This window comes from Aptenodytes patagonicus, chromosome 17, assembly GCF_965638725.1.
Source record: "Aptenodytes patagonicus chromosome 17, bAptPat1.pri.cur, whole genome shotgun sequence".
NCBI classification, from domain to species: domain Eukaryota; kingdom Metazoa; phylum Chordata; class Aves; order Sphenisciformes; family Spheniscidae; genus Aptenodytes; species Aptenodytes patagonicus.
Genome location: NC_134965.1, coordinates 1,283,515 through 1,295,952, shown reverse-complemented (window position 1 = coordinate 1,295,952; position 12,438 = coordinate 1,283,515). Strand labels below are relative to the sequence as shown.

General features: G+C 54.8%; 2 protein-coding genes across 2 annotated transcripts; both read left to right on the top strand.

Moving 5' to 3' along the window:
* The first annotated feature begins 2 nt into the window (after positions 1-2).
* On the top strand, positions 3-5,697 carry SBDS (SBDS ribosome maturation factor). The gene is made up of 5 exons (XM_076354220.1): positions 3-167; positions 907-1,036; positions 1,733-1,933; positions 2,515-2,679; positions 3,312-5,697. Exons 1-5 carry the CDS (start codon positions 40-42, stop codon positions 3,438-3,440), a joined length of 753 nt encoding a protein of 250 aa, XP_076210335.1. The 5' UTR covers positions 3-39; the 3' UTR covers positions 3,441-5,697.
* A 393-nt stretch (positions 5,698-6,090) lies between these two features.
* CCDC183 (coiled-coil domain containing 183) lies at positions 6,091-11,146 on the top strand. The gene is made up of 14 exons (XM_076354900.1): positions 6,091-6,358; positions 6,465-6,586; positions 6,749-6,826; positions 7,590-7,757; positions 7,895-7,999; positions 8,193-8,315; positions 8,707-8,835; positions 8,979-9,039; positions 9,122-9,222; positions 9,503-9,663; positions 10,017-10,206; positions 10,349-10,474; positions 10,725-10,821; positions 11,034-11,146. Exons 1-14 carry the CDS (start codon positions 6,091-6,093, stop codon positions 11,144-11,146), a joined length of 1,842 nt encoding a protein of 613 aa, XP_076211015.1.
* Positions 11,147-12,438: the final 1,292 nt, after the last annotated feature.

The following is a 12,438-nucleotide window of genomic DNA, read 5'->3' as shown; positions in this document are numbered from 1 at the left end:
CCGCGCGCGCCCGCCGGTGGCGCAGGAGCGGCCGCCGCCATGTCCATCTTCACCCCCACCAACCAGATCCGCCTCACCAACGTGGCCGTGGTGCGGGTGCGGCGCGGCGGCAAGCGCTTCGAGATCGCCTGCTACCGCAACAAGGTCATGGGCTGGCGCAGCGGAGCGTGAGTGACGGGCCGCCACCGCCGGGGCCTGGCCGAGGGGCGCCGGCTGGGGGGGGAGGCCCGGGGGCCTGTGTGAGGCCTGGCTGGGGGGAGGGGGGGAGGCCCGCGTGGGGCCCGGCTGTTGTTGGGGGGGGGGGGGTAGGCCCGCGTGGGGACCTGGCTGTGGAGCCGGGGCGGGGGGGGGAGGTCCGCGTGGGGACCTGGCTGTGGAGCCGGGGAGGGGGAGACCCGCGTGGGGTCCGGCTGTGGAGCCGGGGAGGGGGAGACCCGCGTGGGGCCCGGCTGTGGAGCCGGGGCGGGGGAGGGGAGGCCCGCGTGGGGACCTGGCTGTTGGGGAGGGGAAGGCCCGCGTGGGGCCCGGCTGTGGAGCCGGGGAGGGGGAGGCCCGCGTGGGGACCTGGCTGTTGGGGGGGGGGGGGAGGCCCGCGTGGGGCCTAGCTGTGGAGCTGGGGAGGGCGAGGCCCGCGTGGGAACGTGGCTGTTGGGGGGGGGGAGGCCCGCGTGGGGCCCGGCTGTGGAGCTGAGGAGCTCGCGTGGGACCTGGCTGTGAAGCCCGGGGGGACGGTGGGGCGCTGCGCAACGCCCCCGCCCTTCCCTGGGGAGTGATACTGGCGCTGCCAAAGTTCCCAGGCACCACTGATTCAGACCTTGGCAGCAGGACTTGTTCCTCCTTGCTAAAATCTCTCGCGCTCTTACGTTGCTGACTTCATGGGTTTTCTAACCCTGCCCCAATCTCCAGGGAGAAAGATCTCGACGAGGTCCTGCAGACGGACACGGTGTTTGTCAATGTTTCCAAAGGCCAGGTGGCAAAGAAGGAAGATCTCGTTCAAGCGTTTGGGACGGATGACCAAACAGAAATCTGTAAGATGGTAGGTTTCGACCACTTTGCTTTGTAGAAGCTTGGAGAAGACTTCACAAATGTTTTACGTAAGGGTCACGCAGACATGGTAGGTTGGTTTGTTACCAGAAGGTTTTCACAGAATGCAGTGCTGCTGTAGGCGAAAGGGTTGTTTGTCAAGAAGTGGGTAGAAAGGAGGGGTAGCTCTGTGGTATAGTCTTAAATTTTGTCTGTGCATCTGGCTGAAAAGAGTTCTGAGTGTTCAGTATAACGTACAGCTTCTGTGCACTGATGTCTGCGGACACAGAAGAAAAGTTAACCAGCACTGAAGAGTTTCTCACCTAAGATATATTATTAAGGGTGCAGGGAAAGGAAGGGGACAGTTCCTTACTTGGGACAGTTCAATTAAGTGTTAAGAGCAGATCTAATTGCTTAGTCCTTCTGGGTAGGGTATGAACTGTGGACTTGTTGTGGGTGATGAGAATTCAAGTAAATCTGCGCTTCTCTTTTTGTAGCTTACTGTTTCAGAGGTGTTTTTTTTCTCTGAAATCTTTCCAGTGTTGTCTGTCATAATGATGAACGTTATTAATACGGTTATTCTTTTTCTGCACTTCACGTCTAACCAAACCATTCAAGCAATTGTGAAATTTAACAGTTACTGGGGTTTTCACTCTTTAGTCAAATCTGTGACATTTCTTAACTGATTTTTTTATTATTGACTGTCCAGATTTTATCAAAAGGGGAGCTGCAGGTATCGGACAAAGAACGACACACGCAGTTGGAGCAGATGTTTAGAGACATCGCAACTATTGTGGCTGACAAATGTGTGAATCCTGAAACAAAGAGGCCATACACAGTAATCCTTATAGAAAGAGCCATGAAGGATATTCACTACTCCGTCAAACCACACAAGAGCACGAAGCAGCAGGTTAGTTTTCTCGCAAAATCAGCTTCTGCGCAGAAGTGTTGCCTTCAAGTGTAATTTCTCTGTTAGCGGTCACAGCGGCGTCAAAAAAGCCCTGCAGTCTAAAGCCCGCAGAATGATTACTCAGCTGGCTGGTGGTTGAATGCTGGATACAAGCAGCCTCTGAAACGCATGCAGTTGGTTTTCTAACAGTTCAGGGAAGGGAGAAAGAAAGAAACTAATTTACGCAGCAACAGTGATATGCCCGGAACAGAAATAAAAGGTTTATTGTTTATATTAATTGAGGTAGTAAATCAGGCTTTGCGTCTGAGCCACGTGGGTTCCTGTTGTTCCGCAGTATAACTGCTATTTAACATTATTTCAGACAGGTTCTTTTAGTACTTGAAGTGATCACAAACAGCAAGAGCTGTGCCTTTTCTTGTTAATCTATCAAAATAGCGTGATAGCAAACTCCCTGCAGCAGAGTGGCAGTGTCCACTACTGAGAAATATGTCGGAAGCTAATGCGAAGGATTTGAGGTTTTGATCTGTGCGGTGTTTTTTAAGCAGGTGTGTAAATGCTCTTTCTTCTTCATGTCTTTACAGGCCCTGGAAGTGATCAGGCAGTTAAAGGAGACCATGCAAATTGAACGTGCTCACATGAGGCTGCGGTTTATTCTTCCGGCAAAGGAGGGGAAGAAACTGAAAGAGAAGCTCAAGCCACTGATTAAAGTTATTGAGAATGAAGATTTCCATGAACAGTTGGAAATTGTAAGCGATAAAGCAGTCCTTGGGTTTCATACTTGATTTGACTACACCTGTAGGGTTTACTAGAAGATGAATTAATATATGGAAGTTGTTTAGATAAACTGCAAGTTTACCAGAGGCTCTAAATCAGAGGTGTAGTTTGTAGTTTTTAGTTTCGCACAACCCTAGTGATGAAAGCTTTGAAGTAGCCTTTCTTACGCGGAGATTGCTGCTTCAGGCTGAGGAGAAGCACAGCGTAGTTTCTCTTAGCAGTGATTCTCCTACAACACTGATAAGTGTCTCTGAAAATATGGAATGTTACTCTTATTTATTTGGTGGGTCAGGCCTGTATTTTGACAGTGGTTAATTAGTTTTTTAAAAAATAGTCTGTGGTAAAGCAAAATTTGGTATTGGTAAAAATCTTTCTGAGAGCGGATTAGAATCCAGCTGTCAAAAGACATGTCCGGCATGGGTAAATGGAACTGCAGGACTTCTTTGGAAAGATTACGTGATAGAAATTGCTTATCAACTCTGCAAAGTCCTTTTTAGTAACTAAGCAATTATATTCTTTTTATGAAAATTAATGTTAGACCTTGCGAAGGGGCTGATGAAAATCAAATATTACTGCTTGACTGATGAAATGTGAAATATTTCAGGTGTGCCTTATTGACCCAGGCTGCTTCAGAGAGATTGACGAGCTGATCCGGAGTGAGACAAAAGGGAAGGGAACACTGGAAGTGCTCAGTCTGAAAGATGTGGAGGAAGGAGATGAAAAGCTTGAATAACAAAAACCTTCCTGGAGCAGTTCTGCTTTAACGACATCCTACGAAATGGCTGGCGTTAGCCACTCTCTTCTGTTCGGCCTTCATGGTTTTTCCAATCTCTTGCTGCCAAATACTTTCTGACACTAATCCTTTGGGATTTTTCCATGCAGTGTGGTTTGTTTTTTTTATCATTTTACACTTGCTTGGTTTACAAATGGGTTTGCCTGTAGGAGCATTTTGTGTCAGAGTTGCACTAATGAGGATTGACTTGATACAGAGGTTACTCTAGCTTTGGTTTACTTTAAGAGTTGCTATTGAAGAGCGTTTTGACTGATACAGTGCCAATCGTCTGTAAGTTGTCAGTGCTGAGTGGAAGATTGCGTAGGTCACTGAGGGGGGGGGTTGTATTTGAGGAGAGGAACCTTAAGAAAAGGGAGCTGCGTTTTTACTTCTAAACAGGTGCAAAGCGTGGATCATGTCTAAACCGATCTCCTGGCAGCATGAAAACTGACTTAGACTTCCGTAATTGGCTGCTTGATAATTAGAGTACTTTAAAGGACCATTCTTAAAGATTTCCTTCACTGGATATAACAGTACGTGCTGACTTAGAAAAAATGTTCTCCAAATAACTTATTCGTAAAATATATTTAGCTACATTAATAAAAATGAATTATCGTCTTATTTATATATTACAGATACAGAACAAAATAAAAATAATTATTTTTGGTAATAGTATAGGAGGTAGCTCTGGCCGTGGTGATGCTTTTTGTAGGCGGAAGGGGTAGCCTGCGTTTCTGAGCTGTTCTCGTTCACGTGGTAGGATGAATCTCGAACAGGCGGTGGTGGCCTCTGGCCATTGAGCTAGACAGGCTTTTGTTGGGCCCTAATTCCTGGCGGTCACTGTTTGTGTGTGCCCCTTTTCTTTTTAGTGTGATAGGGAACAATTCTGGCAGCTGTCCTTTATCCTCGGTCTTTTTATGCTGCTTTCTAATACATGCACAGAATTTCCAGCCAGCTCCTGAGGCACGGCATGTAGTTCTTGGTAATTCTGTTAAATCTTGTTTCAGCTGTGTCAAACAAATGCTTTTAAGCTGAACTTGCGTATTTCAAAGAAGAGGGGAAGAGAGGACAACAACTGGAGAAGGAGATACTAAAAATACAGACCACCAGGCAAAGCATGTATCCTTGGGTGACTAAAAGCTGAACCAGCAGGAATTTAAGGAGCCTGTAGTGCTACGTACCTGTTCCCGTGCTGATAGTACGCAGCAAGCCAGGCGCTGCAGGCTTGCCAACGACTAGATCTCTCTGCCAGATGAGCACGTGTTGTGTTCATTGTTTGCTGTTTACTTTTAGAGCGCGTGACTCGTGACCTTTTCCTTTGTACCATTAGCACGTTGTGAATTTTCTAGAATTTAAGCAGGGAGAGTTGAAGTCAACTGGAGGAGGAGCGGTTTGCCGTGTCAGGTGCGGAGGCCCTGCGGGACTAGATCCTTAGTCAAAGGCTTCCTCTTGGAAGCTGATTTCTGCAGCAGTCTGTTGGTAGGAGCTTGTGCAAGGTTGGGTTAAATTTCTTCAGTCATATCTTGGAAGGACTTGCCCCTGTGGAGTCTGGGTTTTGCTGAGGGACAGTGAAATGGAGATTCTTGAACCATTTTACCCATTTTAAAATGCTTTCTCTTGCCCCCAAGGTAATCTTCCATGGTGTTTAAATGCTGCCTAGGAAAGTTTAGTGGCATAATTACTACGTTTGCCATGTGGACACAGCCTCAGTGTGGAGATCTCTACATGCGTGGACAGACTGGCAAGATTCCTCGTGTGTACAAACCCTTAACTGCTTGTTTTTCAAATGGCCATCCCTTCACGGGTACTTGATGAAGCACCGAAGATGATAACATTGATATTTAGCTTGTCACTGGCAATTAGCGCTAACATGCAGTTCATAAATCTGCAAATGAGACACTGAGTGAGAGCCTCAGATGGCATTGTGTCGGTAGTATTTGATTTCGCAATCCTGTAATTTCTTTATTTTCTATGTTCAACACCTAGAGCACAACAGGATGGCTGCAGGTTAAAGATCTTGAGTTACAGAAACTTAATCTAAGCTGACTTACAAGCTTGGTGCTAGGAAGGCAATTTCCTTATAACGTTAAGGATCTTCTCTGGTAGAGGGAGCTTGATTTTATTTATCAACAAATAAATGTACATGCTTGCATTTCTTGTCATACTTGTAGTTCAGCAAGAGTGTATGGTAAGCATCAAAATAAATATGGTATTGGTAGCTGGTTTGTTCTTGCCCGTTTCAACAGGAGCGTATCTCCCTGCACAACCATTTCCTGGCTAATTAACTGAAATTTCCCAAGGTACATACCTAGGTAGCAATAGACCTCTCTTGCCATTTGAAATAAGCTGGCAGCTTCCAGGCGAGCGCTGGTAGCGTGTTTGGGTATACGTGTACACATATTTTCCCCGAAATTGTCCTCGCCCTGTTTCTGGTGGGGCTTGGAAGGCTCTCCCGGCTGGGTGGGTTGCAACTGCCGTAGCCACGGTGATGGGAAACACAGCTGGCATCCCCGCTGCCCGCCCTGCCATCGGCTACCTCGGAGGGCTCAGTAATTGGTTATTAATTAATCCGTTGCCTGCAGAAGCAGAGAGGAAGGGGCTGTGGGCGGCGATGGCCGAGCGGGAGGCGATGGCCAAGCAGGAGGTGCGTGGCGTGCGGCAGTTGGAGGTGCCACGGCAACGGTTCTGCGGGCGCCGGGAGCTCGGCTCCATCCGTGGTCACAGCCTGGTGACCGCTCCAGCGGGCGGTGGAGCTGTGATGGCTGCCACCCGCGCAGCGGGGCTGGAGGGCCGAGGCAGGAACGTCGGCACCGCACAGGGCCAGAAGGCGAACCTCAGCCAGCGCGTCCAGGAGCTGCGCGCCGTCATCGCCTTGCAAGGTGCTGCCCCTTCGGCTTCGTGGGGACGGCCCGGGGCGGGCGGGGGGGGCTCTTGGTCCCCCCATCGTCCTGCGTGGTACCAACAGCGCCTTAATATTTCCTCCAGAGCAAGGGAGGAAGTTTTTCACGCAGTCATGTGAGGAAAAGCTTAGTCAGAACAGAGAGCTGCTCCCCCGCCTGCATGAGGCGGTGCAGGAGGACGTCCATGCCCTGGGCATTGTCCAGAAGGTACGGGCAGGTCCCATCTGCTGTACCCCTTGCCTGGTGCTGGCCCTGCAGAGCCAGCTCCTCCGCCGGTCCTCTCCAGGAGCAGGCAGCACAGGGCAGCAATAGGATGTGACCGTCCCCAGGCTGGCGGTGATGTTCTCTCCGCCCCTCTCCTGCCCACAGCACAACAAGCTCACCACCTCCGAGGCTTGCAGAGCGCAGCAGCACTTGGGCATCACTTTGGCAAGGAAGACGGTGGAGGTAACGGCAGGGTCTGGTGGGCATGGGCTGTTCATAGGGGGCTGGGGCTCCAGGGACGCTCGGAAGAACAGAGTGCACAGCAGAGGGGCCTGGTGCTGGCACAAGGGCAGCCCCACAGGGCTGGTGTGGCGAGACATGGGGTGTTCACCTGTGGTCCCACGGGTCCCTTTCCACCGCAGGACCCATTCGTGCAGGTCCTCCTTTAGCTCCCTGAGCAGATCCTTTGTCCCAACACAGCTCCTGGCCATCCCACCCAGCGTGTCCCTGGGTCTGCCTGGGTTCCTGCGGGGTCCAGCTGCACCCTAGGGAGAGAGATGCTGTCTCTGCCCTTTGCTGCCTGTCCCAAGGTTATGACCTGGTTATAAGCCCGTGGAGATAGAGGCACTGGCTCAGCAGAGCTGTCTTTGCCCAGGGCCTCTTGCAGGGATGGAGCGGTGCCACCGCTCTCCGCCAGCATCTGCATCTGGGGCACGGATCGATTTTATTGACGCCCAGCCCTGGGTCTGCGTTACGCAGAGTCCCTAAGCCCAACCCGCCGCTGCCGTCAGCAGATGTTGATGCCCACCTCTGCCTTACCCCAACCAGCCCCCCAGAGCAAAGCTCTCCCAGACCCTGTCCTGCCAAGGGAGTGACGATGTCCTGGAGCAACGTCTCGGTGTCCCCAGCTCTGCTTTGGGGGGAGTTTTCAGGCAGGACCCCCTTCTCCCGCGGATGCCCAGCGAGTCCTGCCTCCAGCCTGGTGAACTCTCACGTGCCCATCCAGGTGGCTCAGGAGAAGCTCCGGGCCGACATCTTTCGCCGAGTGAACGCGTGCAACATGCTGCTGTACCAGATGAGGCAGCGGAGCCGAGCCCAGGACGAGCTGCAGAGACGGCTGCAGCGGCTGCAGGATGCCGAGATGGATGACCAGTGGCACCAGGCGCAGCTGCAGGTACCCAGGACCCCTTCCTGGGGTGGCAGCACCTGTGGGGGGGCTTTAATCCAGCCCCCATCCCCGCGTTCCCTGGGTGGGCACCGGGCTTGGCATGCTGGGTCACCCCATGTCCCCCCCTCCCACCTCTGCCCCAGGTGATTCGCCAGCTGGAGAACAGCACTGAGAAGATGCTCACGAAAGTCCACGCTGGACAGAAGGTGACCGCCCTGTACCTGGCAGTGCGGGATGTCCTGAGGAAGGTGAGCTCCTCCTCACTGTGCCATCGTCCCACCCCCTCCCCCTGCAAAGGCAATGAAGTGCCATGGGGGCTGCACTGGTGGGACACCCTCCCAGCTCGGCTCGGTCCTCCTGCTCTCCTCCATCCCCTATCACAGCGCGCGGGGGACCCCCGGGGCTCGGTGGGGTGATGCGCTGTGGCTCCCTGTGTCCCAGGAGCTGGCCCACCTGCCTCCACACCTGGACCTCCTGTGCGGGATGGCCAAGCTGTACCACGGGGAGCTGGAAGACATGGAGCTCATGGCCTTGGATGCACTCAAAGCTGCTGATGTAACCAAGGTGAGGGGTTACACGTTGGGGCACGTTGGGGCCCTCTCCCACCCTCCAGAGCCCACAGACGGCACCATGCACCCGGGCTGGTGAGTCTTCCTGCAATAAAGAGCAAAAGAGACTGAGCTGAGCTTGCCCACAGCACCCAGATGCCTCCATAGCTCCTCCCACATCTTGCTCTTGGGCCAGACTGCCCTGGGGCTGGGGACAGCCTGCCCAAAGCACCAGCCATGGTGAAGGCAGCATGCTCCACCCTCCAGCCCTCCTTGCCCAGTTTACTTCCCAGCCTGTTTACACGACGGCGGTCATTTTTGACGCCGGCCATCCCAGAAGCTCAGCTGGCTCACAAAGGTCCATTCCAGCTATGGCAGCCGCTTCTCCCTTCTCTGATATGCTCCAGGAGGACATGGCCAAGATGGAAACCCAGTTCCTTGCAGAGAGAGAGTTCAGGTACCGCTCCCTGGCCACCCAGAAGGTACACATCGACAGACACTGGCTCAAGGAAGCAAGCGAAAGGCATCTGAGAGTGGTGAGCTGGGGGGACCCAGCGCAGGCAGGGATGCGGGCAGATGGCAGGCATCAGTGCCGAGCCCCCCATGGGTGAGGGAGCCTGCAGGGCCAGCTCCCCCAGGGTGCCAGCAGCTCGGGGGGTGACGATGAATGTCCTTACAGCAAGCCGGGTATGAGCTCGCCATGGACTTCCCGACCATGCACCCACAGGACCCGCTGGTGGGTGAGTGCCTGGTGGGGTGCAGGGGGGTGGGACGTGGGCGCAGCCACAGGCATCCTTCCCTGCCGCTTCCCTCCCACCCCAGGTGCCGATCTGGAGGCCACCAAGTCCCAGAAGGAGCACGAGGCCTGGGTGACCGAGAAGATGGAGAAGGCCAAGACTGCGGTGCAGTGCTCCCACCTCTGGGTAACGTAAAAACCCATCATCTCCAGTAAAACCTGGGGCTGCTCGAGCCCCAGGGAGCTGAGACCTCTCTGCTCACCTTGTTTCACTGTGGGGTTATCTGCTCTCCTCTGTCCCTGGAGCCCCCCAAAGCCCCTCTTGTGTGGGCAGGGATAGAGTTGCTTTTCTCCATGACATGAGCTTGCAGCAGTCCATGGTGCAGAAACCTCCCCGAGGCCACGGCCCGGATCCCGCACCCTGCAGGAGCACCATGGGCTGAGTCCTCGTGCTCTCCCCTGGCCAGGACATCCCCGGCAGGCTCCTGGCGCAGCAGAAGTCCTCGGCGGACCTGGAGCAGTATGTCAAGGAATGCAAGGAGAAGAAGCAGTTGCTGAAGGAGACGCTGAAGGAGCTGGAGCTGAAGCAGGCTGAGCTGAAGTTTCGCCAGCCCCCCAACAAAACCAGGTGCTGCTGGCCTCGGGACAGTCGTGCCAACTGGGCCACCACACTTGGGGGGGACATGTGCATCACGGGTGTCCCAACGGGGCACCCCTTCCTCCCTCCCTCCCACTGCAGCTGCCCACCCCTCCTGCACCGGGAGGTTCTCTGAGCAGGGTGCTCCCCCGGCTCTGGTCCTGGCAGAGCACCCAAAGCTCCTGCTGTGGGCAGCAGGAGGACCCTTGCTCCTCATCTGGCGAGGGAAGTGGTACCAGCAGCATGGAGCTGGGCTGCAGGCAGCATCTCTGCTCTGCAGTTGCGGGGGGGCAACCTGAGCAGCTTTTGCAACAGATTTGGGGTGTCTCTGCACCCCTGTGCAGTTGTATGGATGTGAATGTGGTTGGCTCCAGGATGCTGGAGGAGGAGCTGAGGATGAACTTGCAGTGGGAAGAGGCTCGGCTGGAGCAGATGCGAGCCCAGATGCTGAGGAACCAGGAGCTGCTGCTCGAGTTTGAAAACGGCATCGACAACCTCTTGGTCCATCTGCATGGCATCACCGTGCCCGGCCAGGTACCCGCGCGGCGCTGGGGTGACACGGCCCCGGCCAGTGCTCGGTGGTGCAACAGCACAGCTCAGTGACACTTGTGCAGCCACCGTCACCCCAAGTGGCTCATTTTCCCCACTAAGGTGGTTCTTCTCTCTCTGACTCCAGGACGATTCTGTCAAGGCCAGGGGCGTGGAGGAGAAGCTCCAGCACTGTGGGCAGAAGCTGCAGTACCTGGTGGAGCGGGTGGCCGTCCTGCCCCCACACAAGCACAGCCCCGACGAGGACAACGAGGTGCGCGGGGGCTCCATCCCTGCTGTGGTCTTTGGGGACCCACATCGGGCTCTCCCGGATGGCCCATCCCAAGCCGTCCTCCCAGCTGGGAGGATGGAGGTGGCCCCAGGGAAAAGCCATGGAGCAGCTCAGCCCCCGGTGGCACTGGGCACTGTGGGGTGTGTCCCCCAGGGGGATATCGAGGTGGGGCACCCCTTGGGTTGTAACACCCGCCTCCCCTTCAGCAATTAACCCAGGGTGTCTTTCACAGACTTTTGTGAAGGTCAGAAATTTTCTGGAGAAAACAACCGCGAATGATCCGCAGAACCTGAAGATTTCCTTGGAGGACATAGGCAGTGGGATCCAAGGTAGGAGAGCAAAGTGGGGGGACACATCCCACAGCGACTGTCCCAGCCCCTGGGACCCAGTAGGCAGAGCCTGTGCCCGAGGGCTCGGCACGAGGGCTCTCTGGGATGCCACCAGCCCTCCAAAACATGCCGGCTCTCCCTGGGGACACAGGTACAGCGGAGGTGGCCCTGCAGACCCTCCCCAGCCCGCTCCCCTCCACTCTCTCCTCCAGACCCCTTTGATTTTGCTGACAAAGACAATGCCCTTGTCCTCACCCGGGAAGACATCAAGAAGCAGGGGCTGCACCTGATCGAAAGCAAGAAGAAAAGTGGCAAGAAGAAGTAGCGGTTGCTCCACGAGAGCTTTGGATGCCCCAGACCACCCGTTGAACCCTTTTTCCAGCAGGTTTAATAGAGCAGATCTTTTTCATTCCTCCCAAGCCTGTGGTAAAGCTGGAATGGGGGGTCCTAGGTCACTTCTGTCACCCGGAACCCATGGGGGTCAAAACCTGAGGGGGTGCTGAGCTGGGTTTGGAGGCAGCCCCATCCCCGTGCCCCTCGCCCAGCTGCTCTCCCCGCAGAGGTGGGGATGGGCTGGGGTGGGGACAGCTTTCCTGGCCAGAGCAAAGCTGGGGGCAGGCTGGCTTTCTCCCCCTTGGTCCTGTGGGGCCAACACCTTCCTGGAACCTCTGGCCCCCCCAGACAGCTCTGGGACCCCGATGGGCTGGCGTCTGTCTGAGGCAGCTATGGGGAAATGTGGGGCAGGGACTGAGACCTGTACGGGTATCGGACCTCAGGGTGGGTGTCTTCGTGTCCGTGCGTGGGAGAGGAAGGGCAGACCCTGCCTTGGAAAGGTAGAGCCAAATCTGAGATGAAGCCCCTAGCCTGGGACTGTCTGACCTGTCTGTGGACCCTTCGTGCCTCTTCCCTCCCCTGGTCCCTGCACACACGTTGTGCGACTCGTACGCGTGACCCTAAACTCGGAGCAAACGTCAGGCGTTACCTCTGGGCTGCAGGGAGGTGCCTGGAGGTAAGGTCTAACCCAGCATGACCTAGGACAGCAGAGGATGCTACACCAAGCCTTTGGCTCCAGGATGGGATCCCCAGCCCTGCTGATGGGTCACAAACACCCCGGCGGTGGAGGCCACGTTGTCTTCTCTGCAAAGGCACTCGTAAAACAATGCTGCAAATAGGTGGTGCTGTTTCCCCAAGTACAGCCAACACTGAGGGCTTCTGCCAGCGACCTGTAGTCCTAGCTGGAGACCCAGGAGAGTGGCACCTTGCCCACTTCCCCAGGGGAACATCAGCATCAGACCAAGCTTTCACTGTCATTTCTACTTGGTCCCTGTACTTCATGCTGACATCGCTTGTGACGTCATCACTGGGGGGGAAGGAACGGCTGTTTCTGCCAAGCCTCTCAGCAGACTGGCAGGTCACACCAAATGTTCTTGGTGGGTTTTGTGTGACTACAGGTATGGGGATTATATTGCCAAAATACGGCACAACTTGTGATTTTTAAAGGGAGCTCCAGAAATAGCATAACGTGCCAGTGAACACATCTAATGAGGCTTCCCGGAATCGATAGCCACATAGGCGGGCTCTTCTGCAATTAAAGACCACGCTATAATTACATCCATC

Excerpts from the sequence above, each read along its gene's own strand:
- SBDS (XM_076354220.1), top strand. The coding sequence starts at position 40 with ATGTCCATCTTCACCCCCACCAACCAGATCCGCCTCACCAACGTGGCC. Across the intron at positions 1,037-1,732 it reads AAACAGAAATCTGTAAGATG|ATTTTATCAAAAGGGGAGCT; the intron begins GTAGGTTTCGAC and ends TTGACTGTCCAG. Across the intron at positions 2,680-3,311 it reads TCCATGAACAGTTGGAAATT|GTGTGCCTTATTGACCCAGG; the intron begins GTAAGCGATAAA and ends GAAATATTTCAG.
- CCDC183 (XM_076354900.1), top strand. The coding sequence starts at position 6,091 with ATGGCCGAGCGGGAGGCGATGGCCAAGCAGGAGGTGCGTGGCGTGCGG. Across the intron at positions 6,587-6,748 it reads CCCTGGGCATTGTCCAGAAG|CACAACAAGCTCACCACCTC; the intron begins GTACGGGCAGGT and ends TCCTGCCCACAG. Across the intron at positions 10,822-11,033 it reads CATAGGCAGTGGGATCCAAG|ACCCCTTTGATTTTGCTGAC; the intron begins GTAGGAGAGCAA and ends TCTCTCCTCCAG.